This window comes from Odocoileus virginianus, chromosome 7 (assembly GCF_023699985.2).
Source record: "Odocoileus virginianus isolate 20LAN1187 ecotype Illinois chromosome 7, Ovbor_1.2, whole genome shotgun sequence".
Lineage (NCBI taxonomy): Eukaryota > Metazoa > Chordata > Mammalia > Artiodactyla > Cervidae > Odocoileus > Odocoileus virginianus.
This window is the reverse complement of record NC_069680.1, coordinates 23671817-23696537: the sequence shown is the minus strand read 5'-3', so window position 1 is coordinate 23696537 and position 24721 is coordinate 23671817. Positions and strand designations below refer to the sequence as shown.

The window sequence follows — 24721 nt, the reverse complement described above, 5'->3', positions numbered from 1 at the left end:
GAAGGAAAGTTATGACCAAAATAGAAAGCATATTTAAAAGCAGAGACATTACTTTGACAACAAAGGTCCATCTGGTCAAGGCTGTGGTTTTTCCAGTGGTCATGTATGGATGTGAGAGTTGGACTGTGAAGAAAGCTGAGCGCCAAAAAATTGATGCTTTTGAACTGTGGTGCTGGAGAAGACTCTTGAGAGTCCCTTGGACTGCAAGGAGATCTAAGCAGTCCATCCTAAAGGAGATCAGTCCTGGGTGTTCATTGGAAGGACTGATGCTGAAGCTGAAACTCCAGTACTTTGGCCACCTCGTGTGAAGAGTTGACTCATTTGAAAAGACCCTGATGCTGAAAGGGATTGAGGGCAGGAGGAGAAGGGGACGACAGAGGATGAGATGGCTGGATGGCATCACCGACTCGATGGCCATGAGTTTGAGTAAACTCTGGGAGTTTGTGACGGACAGGGAGGCCTGGCATGCTGCGATTCATTGGGTTGCAAAGAGTCGGACACGACTGAGCAACTGAACTGAAAGAAAGAAGGAATATGTTTTAAAATAGGAGTGCTTCTAATAACTAAGAAAGAGTGGTCTCTTAGGTACCTGGTATACACTAGACGCTGGGAATACAGCTGTTAATACAGTATAGATGTGGACTGTGATCTAACAGAGGTTACACCCGAAGGGGCACATACTTGTAATCCAGGACATAAAGTGGCACCAAACGACTGTACCTGAAACTAGGATAATGTTTCACTTGGGTTTTCTGGTATAGATTTAGATATATTAAGTTATAATCTTCACCATATAATGCATTTATAATGTAGGGCAAATTAAAGTATTTAACAAGTTTGAAATACACCAAGAGCTGGTTTTACCTGTTCTCTTTTATTGAATAATGAGCTGTCCTGAAGATGTGTTGAAATGAAGAACCTATTTTGTGTAGTAACGACCATCATTTGATAGATGGTTTCCAGAGCTTTCTGTCATAGTTCCTGTACCCTGTACCCTGTTTGTGTGTGTTGCTCCATCCATCAGAGGTACATTCTGTTTTCCTCACCATGGATTGATCCGGCCTTGTGACCTGCGCTGACTAATAGAGTAGCACAGAAGTAACTGTCTGAGATTTCAGGCCCAGGCCTTAAGAAGGACAGGGCAGACAACTTTTGCTTCCTTGGTCTTTGAAGCCAGTCGTCATATATAAGGTCCAAATACCCTACTGGCCTGAGAGGCCACTTGAGAGGCCTCAAGCCATCTTGAATGTTTCAGCTCCAGCCAGGCAACTAGCTGAATGCCAAGCAACTAGCTGAATGCAGCTGCCTGATTGAGCTGAACAGATAGGGGCAGAAGAACCACCTAGCTGAGCTGTAGCCAACTCACAGAATCATGAGGTGTGATTAATTGTTGTTTGAAGCCTCTTAAGTTTGGGGTGGTTTTGTTATTCAGCAGCAGATGACTGAAACACGTGATCCAGGGTGGAAATGAGTAGATACAGTTGTAGATTTCCATGCAGATGAAAGTCATTCTGTGTTGAGCTGTGCAGACTCATGTCCTGAGTTGAGCTGAACTGATCTGTGAAGTTGCTGACAGCTCAGTATGAGAGAGTTTTGGCAAAGTTACTAAATTCACACGTGTGGTCATACCTACAGATGTGCCTCCCCACTTGGCTTACGAGAATTCATCTTCATACAGCATTTCATTTAATACCCAGACTTGGGCTTACAAGGCATTTGTTAACATGATGACACATTTTGAGTTTGCTTGTCTTGCTAATGTTGAGCACTGCAAGATGAAAATCACCACGTGGCCATTTTCGCAGTTACATAGATGACATGTGTTGCTGTACAACGTCCTCTCAGAGCACTTGCGGTTTGCTCGGTGATAGCAGTTCTATTCTTGTGCGTGAGAGTCTCTAAAATGCATTGTTACTAAATTATTTTGGTTTTATTGTTCTCTCTGTGTAATATATTTTACACAGTGTGTATATTTTACATATTTTTATTTTACACGTATTTATATTTTACACAGTGTGTATATATACACACTTTATTTTAAATAAAGGTAGATTTATGTAAACAGTACCTGGTCAGATGGGTTTTGTCTGTGGCCATAGTCTTAGAAGAAGGCACAGAATAGTCACAGAGGAATTTAATGAGGGCTGGAAAATAGTTAGAAAAGAAAATTGTCTTGATTTGTTGTGTTGTCATTGCTCACTTTAACTGTTACCATAATTGTGACTGTTTTAATGGGAGGTGGTACTGTTTTGGCATAAAGCAGTTCTGATTTGGAGACTCAGGACCTGGCTGAAATGAATGGAAGTTATATCTTCAACTTAGGAGAGTTTCTCCGTGGAGGAACCGTCCTGCGGAGTTGGGGTGGATGGGATGGTTTTCTGGCTTCTGTCGTCAGTGAATGCTTGTCGCCTTTGTCTGCTCCTCTCACAGTTCCAGGGTGGTTGCTGGCCGTCGATATGAGCCATCAATGGTGACTAGAACCAGAAGAGATGATACTCTCCAGTGCCTTTTTTTTTTTAAATACAACTTTTAATTGTGATAAGATGTACATAACAAGTGCACATTTCAAAAGTATTAAGTATATTCATGCTGTTTGTACAACCATCACCACCATCCATCTCTAGAACTCCTTTTTCCTTGCAGAACTGAGAACTCTGATCCCATTAAGCAATAGCTCCCCATCCTCTAGCTGTATTATTACTAATAGCTTCGCATTCCTCTCTCCCCCAGACCCTGGTAACCACCATTGTACTTTCTGACTTTGACTCCTCTAGGTTCTTCATATAAGTGGAATCATACATTGTCTATCTTTTCATGACTGGCTTATTTCACTTAGCATGTGCTCAAGGTTCATCCATGTTGTAGCAGGTGTCGGAATTTCATTCCTTTTTAAGGCTGAGTAATATTCCGTTTTATGTATATGCTGCATTTTGTTTATGCATTCATCCATTGATGGACACTTGGTGTGCTTCCACCCTTTGGATGTTGTGATGAGTGCTTTTGTGAACGTGACTGTACAAGTATCTGTTCAAAATTTCTTCTCCATGTTGTCCCTCAGACTGCAAACGTAAGGCCATTCTGTGATCTGAACGAGCTGTTTTGACTGAGCTCTATCCAGATATGTGTGCAGGCCAACATAAACAATGATTCAGGCAGTCCGCTTTGGTATCATGACATGGCCAGACATCAGATAGTTGAAACATCAGAAGGAGTTCAGAAGTGTCAGAAAAGGAACAAAAGGCTAATTCATCAGTGATTAATCATTCCTAAACTCAGTGCCTTGGCTTGACTGCGGTCAAACAGCACTTCTGGAATTCTGTAGGAGTTTGCCTAAAAGAAGGTGGTTATTGTTATAAAAGCACCTAAAATTTAAAAAATTGGCATTTACAGAGCTGCATCTGCAGAATCCTGTACTGCTGAGATCCCCAAGCTCCCAATCTTTTCAGAGTTTCCTGACCAGACAAATTAGCAAATGTTATTTTACTGCAATCTTGTAACCCAGGCTGATGTATTTGAGTAGTTGTGGTAGTGACTTTGCTACTGCTGGTTTGAAAGAAATACAGATGATCTCATCAGTTACCCATAGCATAGAATAAACCACTCAAATTTTTGATTCATCATCTGTTTCTCTTGATGTTAAAATAAGTGTCCAGTGAGCTAAACGTGGTCAGAAAAAATGACTCCAGAGTAACTGTAATAAGGGATTTCTGATGGCTCCTCCAGGCAGTAGGAGGTAAAAGAATGACACGCTCATCACGTATTCTTGTTTTTAAAGTTGTCACACGTGGAATTTTGCCATATTAGAGTGAAAAGTATGGGCATGTGTTCTAATTGCTCACTGCAGATGAGAAAGTTAACGCTCAGTGTGATTCCTGCCCAGAGTTTGCTTTAATTCACATTTTGTAATTTTAGCAACTTGAAGGAGAGTTGTAAGAATTGAAATTCATATAATTGGCATTGTTTATCAGACTTAGAATGCGGTATACATAACTTTTTATTTTGGAGAAACCTAAAATGCTTGCATATTAAGTAAAAGTAAACTTTAACTGGTGCTTCCCTGGTAGCACAGTTGGTGAAGAATCCGCCTGCAGTGCAGGAAACCTGGGTTCGATCCTTGGGTTGGAAAGATCCTCTGGAGAAGGAAATGGCAACCCTCTCCAGTATTCTTGCCTGGAAAATCCTATGGCCAGAGGAGCCTGGCTACTGTCCATGGGTCGCAGGAGTCAGACACGACTTAGTGACTAAACCACTACGAAGTAGAAGCAGTGACAAACATTAACTGGGGAATAAGAACACTGTTGATCAATACCTGATCGTTCCCATCCTTCTCCTCATGTCCGTTTCCACAGTGAAATGGAAAGCTTGGTACAGAACCTGATTCCTAACCTTTGAAAAACCTGAATCATCTTTGGAACTTTTCAAAATCCTCAAAAATCCTCAAGCTCGAGTTCTGCCCTAACCTGCTTGTTTGCCATCCTCCTTTACAGAGCCCTGTTCTCTGACTCCCCATGCCCTTCCTTCCTACCTGAGCCTGCGTTTCTTGCATCTGAAAGGGATCTCACTCATCCCTCCTCCCTTTCCAGACCCAGCATGGGCACCTGCTCTTCAGGGAAGCCTTCTCTGCGTATCCCACCGGGGCCCCTCCCCACTCCGCCTGTGGGGAACTGCCTGGGTTCTGGGACCTCTGGTCCTGGCTCAGTGCTTCATCTGTGGCGTGCCTTGTGCTCTGCTGTTGCAGGTGCGCTCTCAGCCCGCGTTCATGGAAGGCCTGCTCTGTGTAAACCATCACGCCAGATGCCAGGGCAAGGGGAAGGTGATCACCCGTGGGCCCTGCTTGTCAGGTCCTGGAGCAAACTGTGTCTTACCTGTCACTGTCCCCGGGGTCTACCAGATCCATTGGAAAGAGAAGGTGCTCAGTGAGTTTACTGACAGGTATGACATGTGGAAGGCAGGCACCCACCTGCACAGTTAAAACCTAGAAGTGGAGGAACATAAGTAAGGGCTTGCTTACTCTGGAGGCCTTTCTCATAGAGACACTGAGCTTTGGGAAAATCTGAGTCCCATCTCAGAGTACAGTTTATACTTTCCATGAATTTCCTGTCTGTAGTTGTTTCTTTTCTAAGTCAGCTTGTCATCTAAGTGTGATGTTTATATGGAAAAGTGTACTGTTCTTAAGTGTACAACTTGACAGATGTTCACATGGTGATGACACTTGTGCAACCAGCACCAAGATCGACACAGAACATTCCAGTCCCCCACAAACCTCTTTCATGTTCCTGTTGATTGTTGCGTCACCCCCAAAGGCAATCGCAAAAGACTAATCATGCCTGTTTTTATGCTTGACAGGAATGGAGTCACTTGGTGTATTTTAGTTTGTGATTGGCTTGCTTTACTCAGCAGTACGTTTGTAAGATTTACCCACATGCTTGTGTGTACAGTGTGTGGTTGGTTTTCACGCCTTTATGCTCATTCTGTTGTGGTTGGACTGTTTCTAGGTTTTGGCTAATATATAACTACAATGTTGAGCATTTCTTACATGTCCCTTCATTAACATGTGTCTGCATTTCTCACACGTATAGACCTAGGTGTGGAATTACCAGATTGAAGACTGTGGGAATATTCACGTTTAGTTCATACTGCCTAGCATGTTTTTAACTGATTATACTAATTTATGCTCTCACCAGCAGCAGACCTTCTGATAGGTGTGTAGCAAGGGTGATGCATTGTGGGTTTAGTTTGCATTGCTATTGATGCTGAGCATCTTGTCATTTTTCTGTTGGCCATGTGTAAAGGATCTGTTTGTGTCTTTTGCCCATTTATCTCCCCGGATGTCGATCTCCAGTAGTTGTACACATTCTTTATGTATTCTGGGTATAATCCTTTGTTGCATAAATAATTTTACAGATATCTTCTTCCACTCAGTGCTTACCTTTTCTTTCTCTGATGAGCAGAAATTTCTAATTTTCATGTAGCCTGGTTTGTCTTTATTGCTTTTGTGTCTTGTTCAATGGAAATCTGCCCACCCTGTGACCATGGAAATTTTTTTTGTGTTTTCTTCTTTTACTTTTCACAATTCAGTAATCTGTCTGAAATTGATTTTTGTGTATGGTTGAGTCAGAGGTCAAGACTGAATTTTTTTTTCCCAGCTGTATAATTACTTTTAGTTTCTTAAGGGTACTGTCCAGCACATACTAGTTTAATAAACATGTCAGTTATTTCCATCATTATATTTGTGCTACGGCAAAATATCCCAGCTTTACCTTTTTCAAACTTAGCATTGATTCCATTAAATAACCAAATTCCTCACTTAGAATTATATTGGTCAGTCCTACAGGGAATACTTGACTTAAGTATGAATGATGTGCAGGTAAATCACTTCCACTTGTATATTTCTTCCAAATAAGTTTTAAAAATAAAAGCTGTGGAGAATCTCTTTAATTTAAACAGGATGATACACTGTATGGAAATTCAGTTAGAATGATTACAACACAATGAAAAGCTCTTTATTTTATTTTTTATTTTTTTGAAAAGCTTAATAGTTGTAATATTGAACTTCATTTGGCAGTCATATCCCATTTTCTCATTTGCCTCTGTTATTGTTTATGTTATGTATATGTGTGTGTATATATATGCTTGATCATACAAAAGTTTTAAATTTTTATATAGCCTGATTTACTAATCCTTATCCTCTATGGCTTCTGGCTTCAGTATCATGCTTTAAAAAGACCTTTTCCTCCCCCATGTATTAAAACTGTTATATCCTTCTCTTCTTTTCACTTTGTAAGATTCATCTTAGGTTTGTTTCCACTCTGAAATGCTGCCTGACTCTCCTACATACAAGTATGTGTTTTCATTGCAGTGCACCTGTTGGTTCCTGACATGTGCTGCGCTGTGTTAGCTGCTGTTGCTGTTCAGTCACTCGGTTGTGTCTGACTCTGCGACCCCATGGACTGCAGCACGGCCAGGCTTCCCTGTCCTTCGCTCTGTCTGCAGTCGATGATGCCATCTAACTTTCTGTGTTATAACTACTTGTTTTCCTGTCTCTTTTGACTCTAAACTTCTTGAAAGATGGAGTTTGAGCTCATTTATTACTTACTGTAGCAGCAACCCCTGATTTATAGCAAATGTTCAGTGTATCTTTAAATGGCTGGATGAAGATAAAAGAATATTGAATAATTTGATTACGGGTTAGAGGGAAAGTACATATCTACGCCAAATAAAGTGGTCCTGGTTGGGATTTCTACAGGATAGATCTTTTTATAACTTTGGCAAGGTTAGTGAAATGTAAGTTTATTAAAATGTTTACTTTTAGAATAATGAGAAAGTTGCTTTGTTTGAATTATCAGGTGAACAGTGAAGGTACTCTTGAATTTCCTTTTTTCTTTAAATTGACAAAGCATTGCAAATAATTTAAAACATCTGTAATTCTGCAATGATAGTGCTGTATAAATGTGGTTTATATTTGAATTAAAAGTTTATTTTTAAATTGATTTAGAAATTTATCTACTTGAATAAAGTTAATAATTTGTAAAATCCTTCAAATAACAGAATACAGTAGAAATAATTTTTTCTAGGAAATATAATTATAGATTTTGATAGTTATATAAGTGTATAACCTAAATACTATTTTAATTAACATTAATTTGTTTCATGACCTAACTTTGACTGAGTTCCTATTTCCGCTTATCCTAAAATAGTGGTTCTCTATCAGGGGCGATTTGTGCCCCTGTCCCCACCTTATCTCATCTCTGAAAACTTTGACTGTCCCAGTTGAGCCAGTGGGGTATGGGTATGTATGCTACTGGTGTTTTGAGCCAGAGAATTCTTTTTTGATGTGGACTGTGTATTACAAGGCTAGGGATGCCTCTAAATATTCTACAGTACACAGTCCCCAGCAAAAAAGAATTCTCTGCTCAAAATATCAGTGGTGCTAAGGCTTGAGAAACCCTGTTTCAGGGGTTACCTACTTACCATTGAAGTCTGTTGGGCTTTACAGTTGCTGAGTTACTGCGGGTAATTTGACTACTGCTGTCAAAAAGGAACTGCCAGAAAGATTAATTTTGGGCTCACCATAACAGTCTTGAAATAAACTATCTTGTATGACACACCAGAGAGAAGTTTCTCGTGTCTAATTCATGACCCTGTGCAGCCATAAGCTTATTGATGACCCCAGGACTGTCTTAAATTTTCTTTGGGGGCTTATGTGTGGCCTTTATGTCAGCTTAAAGGTAATTTAATGTTTCTGTACAATGCGATTTATCTAGCAAATCTTGAGGTCTCTTACAAGGAGCAACAGAAACAAGTAAGGTTAAAATTTCCAAAGTGCATCACTTTGTTGTCTTAGTTCTGATGTGCATGGTAGGGTCTGTCTTAAGTATTTATAAATTGTTTTGTTTTTCTTGCTTTGTAGAAGAAGAGAGAAACTTGGCATCTTCATAATAGCCAAGTGAATTGCTGTCCCTGGCAACAATTTTAGTACAAAGAGCACAGTGTTAGCTTATACATTTTTGGATGGGCAGTTATAGTCCTTTTCAGCTTAAGTGGCACGGGGCTGTTTGGCGCATCCCTTGCTCCTGGTGTGGTTGGAACTAAGCTGTTACAGAGAGGCTCGTGCATAGAAGTGTTTTTTGTTTTTCTTGCCTAGTATTTTACCTTGGTGTTGATGTGAGAATAAAACCAGTTCTCACCCTTCCTTCCCCCACGCCTCCAGGACTCCCTAGCACAGCTCAGGTCTTCTTTCCTTCTTAGATTTATACATCTTCTCCTGGGTCTCATATCTTCATTCTGAAGAAAATAAGGTAACTGTGAGATTTTTACTCTTGACCTTTTTATTTCAGAAGCCTTCTTGTCTAAATAAGTGGCAGCAGCTAAAGGGCAGCAGCCTTGAGAAGCGTAATTATCTTAAACAGCAGTGAGGTGACGGGCAACAGTGAGAGGCAGAGGAAGCCCCGTGTCCACTGCTGGAGGACCTTCCCAGCAGTACCCCACTGTCTTCCATCTCATGCTCAGCCTCAACCGTGGAGTTGTTCGAGGATGATTTACGTTGTGTGAGAATTGTTTTGCTAGGAAATCTATGGTCTCTCAAACGGTTCTCTTAGATCCACCTTTCTTTGGTTGGTCTTCAGGGGTTCCCTGCTCTTCCTGTTTCTTCACAGTCTGCCTGTAGACATACCTTTGCCCCCCCATTTTTCTATTATGTTTGTCCTATGCAGAGAAATCCACTGCACTCAGATGTCTGCCGTGCTCAGACCTCTCTTCTGATGGAAATTCCTATTCCTGTAGTGTCTGCCCAAGGAAATGCAGTCTTTGAGTCTAGGTTACCATGCTTAGCTCCATGTAACTCTGTTAATTGAACTGAGCATGGGTGCTTAGTCACTCAGTCGTGTCCGACTCTTTGCGACCCCATGGACTGTAGCCCACCAGGCTCCTTTCCATGGGAATTCTCCAGGTAAGAATACTGGAGTGGGTTGCCATTTCCACTCCAGTGGGTTAAGCATGGGTGCCTAACCCAAAGGTGGTCAATCTAGGGTAGAGTAGTATTACTGTTACGTAAGATATGTATTAAAGCTTTGCCTACTGAATAGTGGATGACCAAACCATTCAGATCTGCTCTTCTAAGGAAGTTTGAATTAAGACAGTAGGAAGGATCAGTAGTTAGTGGGAGTAGGCATAGAGAATAGTAACAGAACAGTAACAAAGGCTCAGAGTTAGATTAGGGCTTTGTAAGCACAGGTCTATAAAGTTTGAATTATAGGCAGACCTTTGGACACATGCACATTTATCTTGAGAATAGAGTTCATGGATTTCTTTCATCTGGTTTTCAAAGGGGCCTGTGAATCAAAAGATAGCAAGATGAGAGAACGGAGAGGTGGTAGGGGGAATAGAAGCTGAGACAGCGAATAGCAGATGAAAATACAGATTGGGATCTCCTGCTACTGAAGGCACGTGGATAACCTCTTGTTAGACCTGCTTGCCAGATATTGAATTACAATCTGTTATCCACAAGGCCTTCATCTAGCTTAGGTTTCCTTCTCTCCCTGGATAGCCTGGAATTCTCTGGAGCCTGACCATAGGTGGGTAATATTTCTGCCCTCATTCTCTTATGTTCCTCCCTAAAATGCTCTGTTCCCCATCACCATTAATACTAGCCACTCAGTGGATCACTTGAGTGAATTCCTTTGTTTCTTTAACCTAAAGAACCAAATGAATAAGCTTGTCTGTCAACAGCATGGATGTGTTAGAAAGGGCAACAGTTGTGCCAGCTCCCTAGGTGTCCCTAATGTTATTAATAATGAGCAGTACCTTTGCAGGCATGTCCACGTAAGTGAACACTTGCCTATCGAAGGTTGAGATGGAGAATAAGGAGAGAAAGAACTGGTAAAGTATTCTGTATAAACAACACTTAATAAAATTCCATAAGGAGTTTTTACTCTTTCCAGTCAGTGAAACATTTTATCTTCTGTTTTTCCTTAGGGATGTGATGGAGGGTTCAAAGAGTGGTTGATTAACCGTGTTTGTGTCTGGGCTTGATGTTGTTATTTAGTGAGATAAGTGCTACACAGAAAACATTGACTCAAAAATTAATGTGAACAGATGGAAGATAATATTATGTTACCTGAAGTTTTAACACATTGAAACAGATTGCTGGGGGTTGAGAATTTTCTTCCTTGAGAATTCTGAGAAACAGTGATGGCAGACATCTTTGTCATCATGAAAGAGATACATGGCTTTCATACCTTAGAGACACAGAAACGGTCATCTCAGGTCTTTTGGCCTAAATCTATGAAAACTGAGACCAAGGTGGTGGTGACAATGAGTTTATAGTTTTTCCTAGGAAATATAATAGTTGCTTTTGTAACTACCCAAGTTTAACGTATATTTAATTTTTACAGAGTCTTGCTGCTTTTTATCGCATATTTGGCTAGACAAAGTTTTGAACTTGTTTTTCAAACCAAATTATGATAAAGGATTGAAGGGAAGGGGTATCAGACAGAAAATGTGTATTTTCTTTTTTCACCAATTCCCCAATAAAGCTTTTAATTCTTTTTTGTGTGTGTGTTTTGTTTTGTTTTTGCTTTTAATTCTTTTCTTATTAGCTTTTAATTCTAATAATTCTATTATGGGACAAAATAGTTCAAGCAGTAAAAATCAGAAATGTGTAACTCATTTAAACTAATTAGCTGCATTTCTTTGAATTTCAAGGTGAGAAAAGTTTGAGTGCTACTCAGCCACCTTGGTGGGTCAGAAATCATAAATATTCAGAAACAGACTTAGGAAAATAAGACTTTTTTTTCTTTTTTTAAATAAGATCCATTTCTGGAACTCCCCTGGCAGTCCAGTGGGTAAGACTTCGCCTTCAAAAGCAGAGGGTATGGGTTCAGTCCCTGGTGGGAGCTAAGATCCCACATTGCCTTGTGGCTAAAAAAGCAGAACATAAACAACCGAGGCAATTTTATAACAAGTTCAATAAAGACTTTAAAAATGGTCCCTGTTAAAAAAAAAGGGCAACTTTAAAAAGTTTGTTTCTTCCCTCTTGTTATCATCATTTATTGGCTTTTTTGGGATTTGTTTATTTGTTTACTTTTTAATTCTCTTTCCATCAGTTTCAGATGAACCAAGGAAAAATCGGAGCGCCCTCAGACTGTGTGTCTGTATGCCTCTGGTTTTGTCATGGAGTCACATAGACTGTAGTTACCTTAGTAAGAATTTAGAGTAAGGCTCCTAGGGGGAAATTTCTGTCCCGTCCGTGTGTAAGGTCTCATTTTCCAGTAGAGCACCATGTGGTTGCGTTGCTCCTGGCTCTTAAGGAAAACATCACGAGAATGGTAAAAAACATTCTCTTATTTTTGGACACTGAATCTTAGAAGAAGAATCTAGAGAGAGAAGCATTTTTATTGCTTTAATTCAGATTAAACCTAATAAACTAATTCCCCGAGGCTTTGCCAAATTTTTTGTTGGAGTCAGCTTAGTAGGATTGGTGAGTGAATCTTAGATGAGAGTCTGGCAAACAGTTTTACTTGTGTTCTGAGCATGGGGAGTGATAGTTTTGTTAACCCAGGGCTCTGATTTGGAAACCCTGCCATTTCCAGACATGTCCTGAGGCCCTTAATTAGAATTCTAAGTGAGATGTTAAAAGCAGAGGGCTCAGTTCTGTTATTGTATTATAGTTATTGGTCCAGTGGTAGACTTTCTTTTTATTTATTTAACCATTTTGGGGAAATATTTTCGAGCTTTCAGAAAAGTTGTAAGAATAAGAATGATGCAAAGAAAAAGTATATACCCTTCACTCAGATTCACCTCCTTGTCTCCCCTACACCCTCATATATACGTAGATACACGTGTGTGTTTACACATGTACACACACATTTTTTAAAGCTGTTTGAAAGTAAATTGGTTATGCTGTATGATTCTCTGCTTATTATATGCCGGGTACATTTTATAAATAAGTGTTCTGTAATTGTTAGCTCAGGTGATACAACAATTCTAGACATAGGTGTTATTTTTCCCCCCACCATTTATGGATAAGTCTGTAGCTAACCTACAGCTAGTTACTGTTAGAGGATTTGCCTTTAGCTAGATCAAGGCTAAATCTGTGTTGTATTGCTTCTCTTGGAGGATGTTTCCAGTGTGAAGACTTTCAGGTAGGTTTTAAAAGCACTCTTGAGTTCTCACAGGCCGTTTAAGTCCAGATTTCATCTATTCTAAAATATGCATTTTCTTTTCTCTTTTTCACATTAGAAAAACCTGGATGTATATCTTACAATGGATAATGATGTAGTTGACATTATAAATGTGTGTGTGCACACTTGGTTGTTAATTTTGGTGGTATGCTTCTTGACACTGTCAGAGATAGCTTCTGTGTGTGTGTGTGTGTGTGTGTGTGTGTGTCTGTTTTCCACTTGAAAGGGAAAATTATATTCTAGGTTATCAGCTCCAAGGCATGGAGGAGTTATTGCATTTTATTTAATATTGTAGACTTGCTTAAAGATCAGACATGCTGAATCTTTACAAGTAAAATGTATAAATATTTCTGAAAGGCAACGAAAACCTCCTTAGCTGTTTGGATTTGTATCACTTGTGGTGTGAGAATTATTAGAATTGATTGGGTGGAAAAATTTGTGCAGTTGCAGAATTACCTTGCTTTGAGATGACTGTTTTCTTCTTTCTGTTTGCCCTTTCCCTATTCTCTTCTTTTTTCAATTTTAAAATCAAACTTCTTGTGGAAGAGGAAATAAATAAGGGGAATATTAAAAATAAAAACTGCCTACAAGTCTGTCACCCAGGACTAATCACTATTGACATTTTGCTGTATTTCGTAAATATACATGCGTTTCTTTCTTCCTCACAGTTGTTATGATGTATGCAGTACTCTTTTCTACCTTTTTATAGTTGTTCATGAGTATTTTCCTATTGTTCTCAAGTCTTTTATATCCCTCGGATTTTAATTGGCTGTAAACGTTCTAATCATGTGCCATAATTTTTCTAGCTCTTACTGTATAAGTTCTTCTACTTCTTTGTTATAAATAACTCATGGCAAATATCTTTTTGTATATTTATTTTTGAGACATTGTCACAAAATTTGTTCTTTTGAGGATTCATGCTGTACATAAGGAATTCACCCATTGCGTGTGTCTGTTCATTTGGGATGTTTTCTTCCAGGAAGAGTAGTGAAGTAAAGTGAAGGTTGCTCAGTCATGTCCAATTCTGCCACCCTGACTCTTTGCGACCTCATGGACTGTATCCCACCAGAATCTTCTGTCCGTGGAATTCTCCAGGCAGGAATACTGGAGTGGGTAGCCATTCCCTTCCCCAGGGGATCTTCCCAGCCCAGGGATTGCACCCGGGTCTCCTTCATTGAAGGCAGATTCTTTACTGTCTGAGCCGCTAGGGAAGGAAGAGTAGAGGGGCATCATATACCAGAAGCTACTGAGAATTAGACCAGGAAACATGCAGGAATGTAACAGGAAACATCTTCTTTTAGGAAAGACAAACCAGTTGATTTTCCTTTTTTCTTTTTCTCCTAACATGTTACACTAGCGAATCTCTTGGCTGCCTTTAGTTCTTATAAACTGATGAACTATAAGTTTATTTCTCTGTACAGTGTTTTGGATTTATTTAGGTACTGATAACATTTATCCTGCCTTTTAGGAGTCAGTAGTGCTATTCTCTTGTGGCTATTTTAATATTAAGTTGAAGTACTAAAAGGTTACTTCTGTTCTTTTAGTACTTCCCAGCCTTAGTTTGTAAGTTCTCAAGAGGATTATAAGGAAAATGGAATAACTCAGTGATGTCAGTCCCCTTTGTAATAAGGGAAATAAAAGTTTTTTTTTTAAATTTTATTTCTCTTAAGAGGACAGTTTAACAGGAAAAAATGAGGGATACCTCAAACAATATAAAAATGGATAGTTGTCTTTTGCCATTTTTGTTTTTTTGTTTTCCCCCCTTTAGCTTTATTTTTTAAGCCATATACAGTGCAGCAGTGGCTCTGTCCTGACTTTATTCCACTTTTTTCTTTTAACACCTGAGTAGAGTCACCTAATCTTCCTGTAGGTGCACCTTTTCAACTTTCACCCTCAGCTCCCAAAGCAGAAGAATCCTGGAACTGTGCTGTGGTGGGTCAGCATTGTGTCCAGGTTTAATAGGTGGGACTGTCTCTGGTTCCTCTCTGCGCAGTGCCTTGAATCTATTCTGTTTGTGTTCAGTTTATCTGTTGATGCCCTTCCATTCCTTCCATAATACTCATCCAGTGCCATGGAAGTCTGAATGCTTGTGCCTGGTAAACTTCAATTGAATATATGCATGCATGTCTGGTTTTGTCAGTTTTTTATGCCTATTTTACTAGTTGTGGTAATGATACAGTTTTTTTTTCAATATTAAGTAAACTGATGAAAGATGCTTCAGTTATTTGCATTAAACTTAATTTGAATGATGTAGATAGATAGACCCAAAGCTGAGTCATAAAAAATTGCTGCTGAATTTGTTGTGGATGAGATAAATAAAAGCATTTAGGGTTAAAAAAAAAAGTTCATAATAATCTGGAAAGATTCTACACTTTCCTAAGAATAAGTGCTCAGTGCACTTTAAAGAACCAGTAACCGAAAGTCCCAGTCATGCATCCTCAGAGAAGAGGCTTGTCCTAAATCTGAGAATGGCTAATGAATGTGCAGTTACATATTTTAGCTGTTAAAGGTATGTGTGTTTGTACACATACAGTGTAATGGGCATTTTTAATTGATGCACCACTACTAATCCTGTTCACTTTAGATAAGGTGCCTTTTGCTATAAATTACTCTATAATATTTATAGACTTTTTAATCTATATAAATATATCTTTGCTGGAAGATACTCAAACTGTGACTAAGTAGATCTAACAAGTAAATATTGCCGTATAGCTACGTACAAGCCTTCAGTCCTGGTGTATTAGTAGGATTTGAGAGTCACTGAGTGTGGTTTTGTGCTTACCTCTCCATAGTTGCCACTCAAGTATTACATCAAAGCCTTATTAAGTTTGCCTCACTCTTTCAGTCCTGCTAGATCCTGGAATTTTGCTCTTGAACCTTAGTCTGTGTTGGTGTCTGTTACTGAAGGCAGGTTCTACCTGCCTCCTTGCTCTTTTTAGTTCTCTGGAACCTTCTCTGAATGACTTGCTCAGGTTCATCTCTGTAGGTTCTATCACTGGCCAGCCATAGTCTGGACCCTTTGTCACAAATCAAACCCTGGTTCTGATGATGGCTTTTCAAAAACCAACGTTCTACATATTCAGTTTTTGAAACATGAATGTCATATCTTTCTTAACATCCTTCAATTCACAATAATAGGTTGGTTTTTTTTTTAAACGTTTTTATTGAGGCATGTTATACTTATTGAAAAATGAACCAAAGTGTGGAGCCCCTATGGAAATCACAAGATAAACACACCCGTGATCCTCACTGTCTACTGGAAATTGAAATTTCTCTGCCTGGCAGTCATTCTGTGAAGGACTAAGCCGTAAATCTTGCAGGTTTACAGGCCATATGGTCTGCCGTTGTCGTGAAAGGAGCCATGGAAGATATGTCAACAAATGGGCATGGCTGGGCTCCAGTGAAACTTTATCATGGACTCTGAGATTTAAATGTCATATCATTTTCACATGTCATAAGCTGTTACTCTTCTTTTGATTTATTTGCAACCATTAAAAAATGTAAAAACCATTCTTAGGTCGTGAGCTGTGTGTGAAAAAGCAGCAGACCAGATTCGGCCCATTGCCATGGTTTGCTGACTTCTCTCCAGATGGCCGTAGCCTTCAGCTTACTCCCTGCGGAAGTAGCCTCTGTTCATCTAAGGTGGCATCGTCATCTTCATCACACAGCACATTAGAGCGTTCTCCTCTAATGAGGAAATCCAACCATCAGAATAATTCACTGTGTGAAGTTCAGTGATTCAATTGCCCTTGTGTCTCTAGAATACACCTACTGACTTCGGATACAAATTTTTTATTTTTCATTTATTTTTATTAGTTGGAGACTAATTACTTTACAATATTGTAGTGGTTTTTGCCATACATTGACATGAGTCAGCCATGGATTTACATGTGTTCCCCATCCTGAACCCCCCTCCCACCTCCCTCCCCATTCCATCCCTCTGGGTCATCCCAGTGCACCAGCCCCGAGCACTTGTCTCATGCATCCAACCTGGACTGGCGATCTGTTTCACACTTGATAATATACATGTTTCGATGCTGTTCTCTCAGATCATCCCACCCTCACCTTCTCCCATAGAGTCCAAAAGTCTGTTCTATACATCTGTGACTCTTTTTCTGTCTTGCATATAGGGTTATTGTTACCATCTTTCTAGATTCCATATATATGTGTTAGTATACTGTATTGGTGTTTATCTTTCTGGCTTACTTCACTCTGTATAATGGGCATCATCCATCTCATTAGAACTGATTCAAATGTATTCTTTTAATGGCTGAGTAATAGTCCATGGTGTATATGTACCACAGCTTTCTTATCCATTTGTCTGCTGATGGGCATCTAGGTTGCTTCCATGTCCTGGCTACTATAAACAGTGCTGCGATGAACACTGGGGTACACGTGTCTCTTTCAGATCTGGTTTCCTCGGTGTGTATGCCCAGGAGTGGGATTGCTGGGTCATATGGCAGTTCTATTTCCAGTTTTTTAAGGAATCTCCACACTGTTCTCCATAGTGGCTGTACTAGTTTGCATTTCCACCCACAGTGTAAGAGGGTTCCCTTTTCTCCACACCCTCTCCAGCATTTATTGCTTGTAGACTTTTGGATAGCAGCCATTCTGACTGGCGTGAAATGGTACCTCATTGTGGTTTTGATTTGCATTTCTCTGATAATGAGTGATGTTGAGCATCTTTTCATTGTTTGTTAGCCATCTGTATGTCTTCTTTGGAGAAATGTCTGTTTAGATCTTTGGCCCATTTTTTGATTGGGTCATTTGATTGGGTCATTCTGGAATTGAGCTGCAGGAGTTGCTTATATATTTTTGAGATTAATCCTTTGTCTGTTTCTTCGTTTGCTATTATTTTCTCCCATTCTGAAGGCTGTCTTTTCACCTTGCTTATAGTTTCCTTTGTTGTGCAAAAGCTTTTAAGTTTGATTAGGTCCCATTTGTTTATTTTTGCTTTTATTTCCAATATTCTGGGAGGTGGGTCATAGAGGATCTTGCTGTGATTTATGTCAGAGAGTGTTTTGCCTATGCTCTCCTCTAGGAGTTTTATAGTTTCTGGTCTCACATTTAGATCTTTAATCCATTTTGAGTTTATTTTTGTGTGACTTGGGATACAAATTTGAAAATGGATTTTTATCTACATAAATTGAAACATATATAACTATATGAGGTAATAAGCCATGACTTATTTCATAGTGGTTTACAGACTAAACATAATGGTAGTTGTTTGATTACCTTTACTTTTCCTTTATTTTTTAAAATTTAGAACGATTTAAAAATTGTTTAAAATTTAAATGATTATATACTATAGTTTGTCAGTCATGAAATAACTCTTGAGTGCTTTATAGTATTGTTAAAAACCATTTATTGTCACTGTGGCTCAGCTGGTAAAGAATCCACCTGCAGTGCAGGAGACCTGGGTTCGATCCCTGACTTGGGAAGATCCCCTGGAAAAGGGAAAGGCTACCCACTCCAGCATTCTGTCTTGGAGAATTCAATGGACTGTATAGTCCATGGGGTTGCAAAGAGTTGGATATGACTGAGTGACTTTCACTAAAACTGACTGTCGCCCACATGGTGGTGTCTTGAAAGAAGCAAATATTTAATTCAGCCAACATCCACTAGGGCATGTGGTATTCCTGTGTGCTCATTTGTGTCCGACTCTTTGTGACTCCCTCACAGTAGCCCGCCAGGCTTCTCTGTCCATGGAATCTTCCAGGCAAGAATACTGGAGTGGGTTGCCATTTCCTCCTCCAGGGGATCTTCCTGATGCAGGGATTGAGCTCACATCTCTTGTGTCTCCAGCATTGGCAGGTAGATTCTTTACCATTGAACCACCTACGAAGACAGCATTCATTAGATCTGCTAGTAAATGAGGCACTTTGAGAACCTACTCTGCTGGTGCTGCTGAATGAGACATAGATCCTGTCTGCAAGAAGCCCTTGGACAGGATAAACATGACAGAACTGTCCTGTAAGAGCGAATGTGGTAACATCTAGAAGAAAGGAAATGTGGGAGCACCGATGCATGGTAGTGAGAAGTATGTATTTTATTAAATATGATTTTTCCCCCAAATTTTGAAAATTCTAAACCTACACAAAAGTTGAAAGAATAGTACAATAAACACACACATACCTTCAACTGGAGTCACCAGCTATCAACATCTTAGCATGTTTTAACTCTCTGTATGCATGCATATATAGTTTTATGTATGTTTGTGATTTTTCTTCCTAAACCACTTGAAAGTAAGTTTCAGAGATTGACATTTCACGCTAAAGTACTTCAGCATGAATCTCCTAAGAACAAGGATGTTCTCATACTTAACTATGATATAATACCCTTATCATGCTAAAGAAAGGTAATATTTCTAAAATAATACAATCCAATATATAGTCAGTATTCAGAGTTCCCAGTTGTCTCAATAATGTCTTTCATTTTTTTCCCCCTCAATCTGATATCTTTTCAAAGGTTATATACTCCATTTAGTTTATGGGTTGTAAAAGTATCATTTAGTCTAGAAGTATAACTTTGCTTTATTTGCTTTCACAACATTACTTTTGAGGAATTTAATGACTCATGATTTGATTTTTTATCATTATTTTTTTCATAATTGTATTCAGGTAGAACATTTTTGGTCAGAATAGTACCCAGGTGATGCTGTGCAGTCTCAGGATATCACGTCCACAGTCAATGGAAGTCAGTTTGTCCCATTATGGGTGACGGTTCAGGTGGACTCTACCAGGTTGCTCCACTGTAGAGCTGGTGTTTTTCCCTTTGTAATTAGTAAGTAATCTGTGGGGTCATACTTTGAGACTGTGAATAGTTGTTCCTCCAACCTTTACCCAGTGGTAGAATTTTTTCTTTTTCACAATTTCATCTGAACATTAGGATGGTAAAAACATATTTCATAACCCCAATTGTTTGCAGATATTTAAAATTTAATTACGTATGCATTCCTTTAATGAAATGTTGTTGAAAGTTGGTCTACAAATATATTTTCTTATTGAACTTAAACATTAATTACCATTTCATCAGAAGAAAGCAGAGTTAAGATCAAGCTCCCAAAGATGAAAAAGCTGAGTTCAAATCTGGGTTTCATGTCTTATTATATGTACAGACTTTCTAAGCCTCAGTGTCTTTTATCTGCAAAATGGGGGATAATCACCACTCCTTAATAACATTAAAGTTATTTATTTAATTACAGAGACATAATTTTTACTAAAAATAGGTGACTTTGGCTTATTGAAAGAAAAACATTGAACATTTATTTAATTCTTTATTTGAATTCTCTCTGAAAATGTGAATTTTCTTTATTGCTCCCAATACATTTGATTAATTGGTTTTTTTTTAATATATATTTTTTATACACCCTTCAGTTAAAGCTAGATATTTGCTTAAAGTGCTTTGGAAAGTTTACATTTCATTCTATCTTGTGTGATTCTTTGAAGTCATTCGGTAAATACTTCATGCTATTGTTACAAGAAGGAGACTCAGATTCTCATGTTGTACTATTTCCCAAGACTAAAGTTAGGTAACTGGATGAAGTCTTAATTTTTGTAATGATAGATTTCCAAATCCATTGCTCAGAAACACACAGTGAAGATTGAGGATAGTTAAAATTCCTTTAATAAACAGTCTACATGAAGATAAAATGAAATTAGCAAGCATGGAAACTGTCAAACTATTCGAGTTGTGTTGGAAATTCTGGAACCAAGTTAAATTGACTCCCACTGGCCAAAATATGAACAATTTGAGCATCAAAAAGAATAACTGTAGTGAACTGAAACATATTAAATCTCTTTAGACCTATGAGCTTGTAATGATACTGAAGAGTCAAGTTGCTGGAGTTTGTGCTACGTACCACATGGTAGCGCTGAGCTGCTACATCACCGGAAGCCTGTAGATGGCTTGTAGACCAGTAGCTCCCGCACGTACCCAGTGCTGCACACTTTTACAGAACCATAGACGCACCACAGCTTCAGGCTCTGCATAATAGTAACTTCTCAAAATTAGACTTTCCTACACCAGAAAGTTGTAGATTTCAGCTTCAATCTTTATTTCTAGAGAGTTGTGATGTAGTAAGCTGACAAGGTAATTATGATGTTTTGACTTACACAAACACTTATTGGGTGGAAAGGTAATGATTGCTTCCTTAAAATTTTAAGATAATATATTTTTTGTGTAGGTCAAAGACAGTACTGTTATAGAAGAACTTTATTTTAATGTTGTAGCTATTGAAAACTTCCTTTCGTATGTTTAAATTTTTAAAATACATATGTTCAAAAGAAGGCTGAGGCCAAAGAATTGATGCATTCAAGCTGTGGTGTTGGAGAAAACTCTTGAGAGTTCCTTGGACTGCAAGCAGATCAAACTAGTCAATCCTAAAGGAAATCAACTCTGAACATTCATTGGAAAGGCTGATGCTGAAATTCCAATATTTTGGCCACCTGAGGCGAAGAGCTGACTCATTTGCAAAGACCCTGATGCTGGGAAAGATTGAAGACAGGAGGAGAAGGGAATGACAGAGGATGAGATGGTTGGATGGCATCACCAACTCAATGGACAAGAGTTTGAGCAAGCTCCGGGAGATGGTGATGGACAGGGAAGCCTGGCTTGCTACAGTGCATGGGGTCACAAAGAGTGGGGCACAACTGAGCAACTGAACAACAACGTTTAAAAATTAAGTCCAAAATAACACTTTAAAACCATGCATAAATATATTAAAAATCCTTACATCATAAAGATATTTGGTGCATATGTGGTTTTGTAATGGGCTGAAAATAGATAAAACTGTGACATTTACAAAGACATTGATGTTTCTATGCTCCTAAGGATCTTTGTAGTTCTAAATTCTATTCTAACAACATTAATTGGGCTTGGATCAATAATGGTATTTTAGGGTGGACATCTTAGAAGGAATGAAGAAGTGAGGTTTCTCAAGTTGTCATCCAGGATGATTTGGTGTTTGTAAGACAGTAAATTTTTCTCAGTGATTTATCTAAAATTCTGTGAGCAGACTTGATTTGCTCACCCTGTAAATAACTGTGTTTAAATTTAAAGTGATTGTGTCCTTTGTAATTGTATAACTGATCATTTTGAAAGTAAGTAATGTGTTAGATATCTTTTTGGCTTGCTGAAATGTAGGCCCTGCACAAAACTGTCCCACTAACCTTCTACCAAGCCCTTTCTTGCAGAGACACACAGAATACTGATGACATTCGAGGGGTAGGATGTAAATTCTACCAGGACTCCTACTGCTACACAGTTGAGAGGGAAAAGGTTATCCTTAACTTGAAGCATTTAAGTCATTTGTGATGAATTTTCCATCAGGCTGAAAAAAAGGAATGATTACCAAAGATCACACCCATGGGATGAATATGAGGTTATAGCTAACTTCTTATTTCCCTCAGGGGTGTAATTAAACAGACTTTTACGATCAAGGGTTTTAGGCATTGAAAAATGTTTACTGGCAAAAAATAATAGCACCAGTTACAGACATGATCAATCAGACTCAGCTTACTGACTTGATTAAAGCTGTGGATTTGCTGTGAGCTGTTTTTGAGCATTTGGCTGACTCAGGGTATATTTAAAAAAGAATTTAAATTTAAAAAAAGGTAAATTTAAAAAAGAATATCAGGGGGGAAAAGCCAATAATGTGTTTCTAAAAGGTCCAGATCTGAAATAATTTTAATTAGGCAAATTTTCGTAAAGGGGTACATAGGATGTTGCTGACACATTTGAGGTATTCATACTTATGTATGGTTTTAGCTTGGGAATTTTAACAGAACACAAAGAGTTTGAGTTTCTAATCTTGGATTTTCCAGTAATTAACCTTAAGTTAATTCTGAAAGAGATGGGAATACCAGACAACCTGACCTGCCTCTTGAGAAACCTATATGCAGGTCAGGAAACAACAGTTAGAACTGGATATGGAACAACAGACTGGTTCCAAATAGGAAAAGGAGTACGTCAAGGCTGTATATTGTCACCCTGCTTATTTAACTTATATGCAGAGTGCATCATGAGAAATGCTGGGCTGGAAGAAGCACAAGCTGGAATCAAGATTGCCAGGAGAAATAGCAATAACCTCAGATATGCAGATGACACCACCCTTATGGCAGAAAGTGAAGAAGAACTAAAAAGCCTCTTGATGAAAGTGAAAGAGGAGAGTGAAAAAGTTGCTTAAAGCTCACCATTCAGAAAACTAAGATCATGGCATCTGGTCCCATCACTTCATGGGAAATAGATGGGGAAACGGTGGAAACAGTGTCAGACTTTATTTTTGGGGCTCCAAAATCACTGCGGATGGTGATTGCAGCCATGAAATTAAAAGACGCTCACAAGCATATTTAAAAGCAGAGACATTACTTTGCCAACAAAGGTCCGTCTAGTCAAGGCTGTTTTTCCAGTGGTCATGTATGTATGTGAGAGTTGGACTGTGAAGAAAGCTGAGCACCGAGGAATTGATGCTTTTGACCTGTGGTGTTGGAGAAGACTCTTGAGAGTCCCTTGGACTGCAAGGAGATCTAAGCAGTCCATCCTAAAGGAGATCAGTCCTGGGTGTTCATTGGAAGGACTGATGCTGAAGCTGAAACTCCAATACTTTGGCCACCTCATGTGAAGAGTTGACTCGTTGGAAAAGACCCTGATGGCTGGGAGGGAATTGGGGGCAGGAGGAGAAGGGGATGACAGAGGATGAGATGGTTGGATGGCATCACCGACTCTATGGACATGAGTTTGGGTAAACTCTGGGAGTTGGTGATGGACAGGGAGGCCTGGTGTGCTGCGATTCGTGGGGTGGCAAAGAGTTGGACATGACTGAGCGACTGAACTGAACTGAATCTTAAGATGTTAGAACTACCACACCTTTTAAATATGATAATGAAACTGGATATTGACTAAGGAGTATATTGACTAAGGCTCTTCTGGTTTTCAAATGGTCTGATTCTCTATTTTCAAGGAATATAATTTGACAGAGTTTAATTTAATTCTGTAAATATTTAATAAGTATTCTTTGAGAACTCAGTCCGTTGAAAGAATTCTGCCACGGCACGAGGCGTGCAAAGAAATGACGCACTTGCAGCAGTTGGGAAGCTCCGAAGCTGAGACTGTGAGAGGTGGCGGAGCGGCGGCCCAAAGGTGAGAAGCACAGCCCGTGCGCAGACAGCTCAAGGAGATTGCATGGAGCTGTGGGGTAGATTTCTCTAGAAACCCGAAAGACCCCAACCCTGACCCTCCTCATCTAAGTGAGGTTTCCTGTTGTGCTATCTCAGGTTGCTTTTTCTTCACAGTATTTGCCATACTCTTTAATGATGTTTCCCTTGATTATTTCCTTAAAGTCATCTCCCCTTCTAGACTCAATGGTCCCTGAGAACTAAAATGTTACTGTTGAACTGGCAGTGGTATTGTTTGCTGTGGCGTGCCCACGACCTAAACGCACAGCCTGGCGTGGATGGCATTTCATGATTACCTGCTGACTGCAGGAATGAGAGCTCAGTTGGTGGTGAGGTCAAGCAGAGTCCAAGGAAAGCTTGGTAAGGAAAAAGTAGGCAACATTTAGGTTTGGCCCCAAATGTGCAGTAGGCATGTAGACCAGATGGGAAGTCACACCAGGCCAAACAGCCTGTGCCTAGATGGGAGTGCCCCAGTGCAAGTACACGGGCTGAGAGAGCAGGCTGACAGCAGGCTTTGTACCGTACACACAAGATACCTGAGGTCTGTAAACCAGGGAGCTTTCACAAGAAGTCTGTGAATCCATGGGCATAGTGTGGGTACAGATTAATAAACATGAGAGTATGGTGCTCATTTTCTACAAATGTATATAGGTTCTGTTGTGATTAGTAAAATCCAAACTCATTTAAAAGCATGAATGAATTTGTAATGGGTTTTTATCTTATATAATTTCTCATCAAGTGAAACTAAAATTATGTTATCTTATAAAGGTCTATGAATTTTTTGTTTGTTTGCTTACTTTAAAAGGGTCATCCTACTTCCCTGTAGATTTGGAGAGCCAGTAAAGGGTTTTAAAAATAGAGGATGTA

General features: G+C 39.1%; 1 protein-coding gene across 10 annotated transcripts in view; it reads left to right on the top strand.

Annotated features, from left to right (window-relative positions):
- Positions 1–24721, top strand: part of ATE1 (arginyltransferase 1) — a 160257-nt gene that overhangs the window by 84008 nt on the left and 51528 nt on the right. Inside the window, exon 11 of one of the 10 annotated variants that reach the window (XM_020910852.2) lies at positions 6860–11045. The exons of the other annotated variants lie outside the window; for them this stretch is intronic. Coding sequence (XP_020766511.1) covers positions 6860–6898 — 39 coding nt within the window. The 3' untranslated portion in view covers positions 6899–11045. Of the gene's footprint in view, positions 1–6859; positions 11046–24721 lie in introns of those variants that run through there. 10 annotated transcript variants of the gene reach the window in all.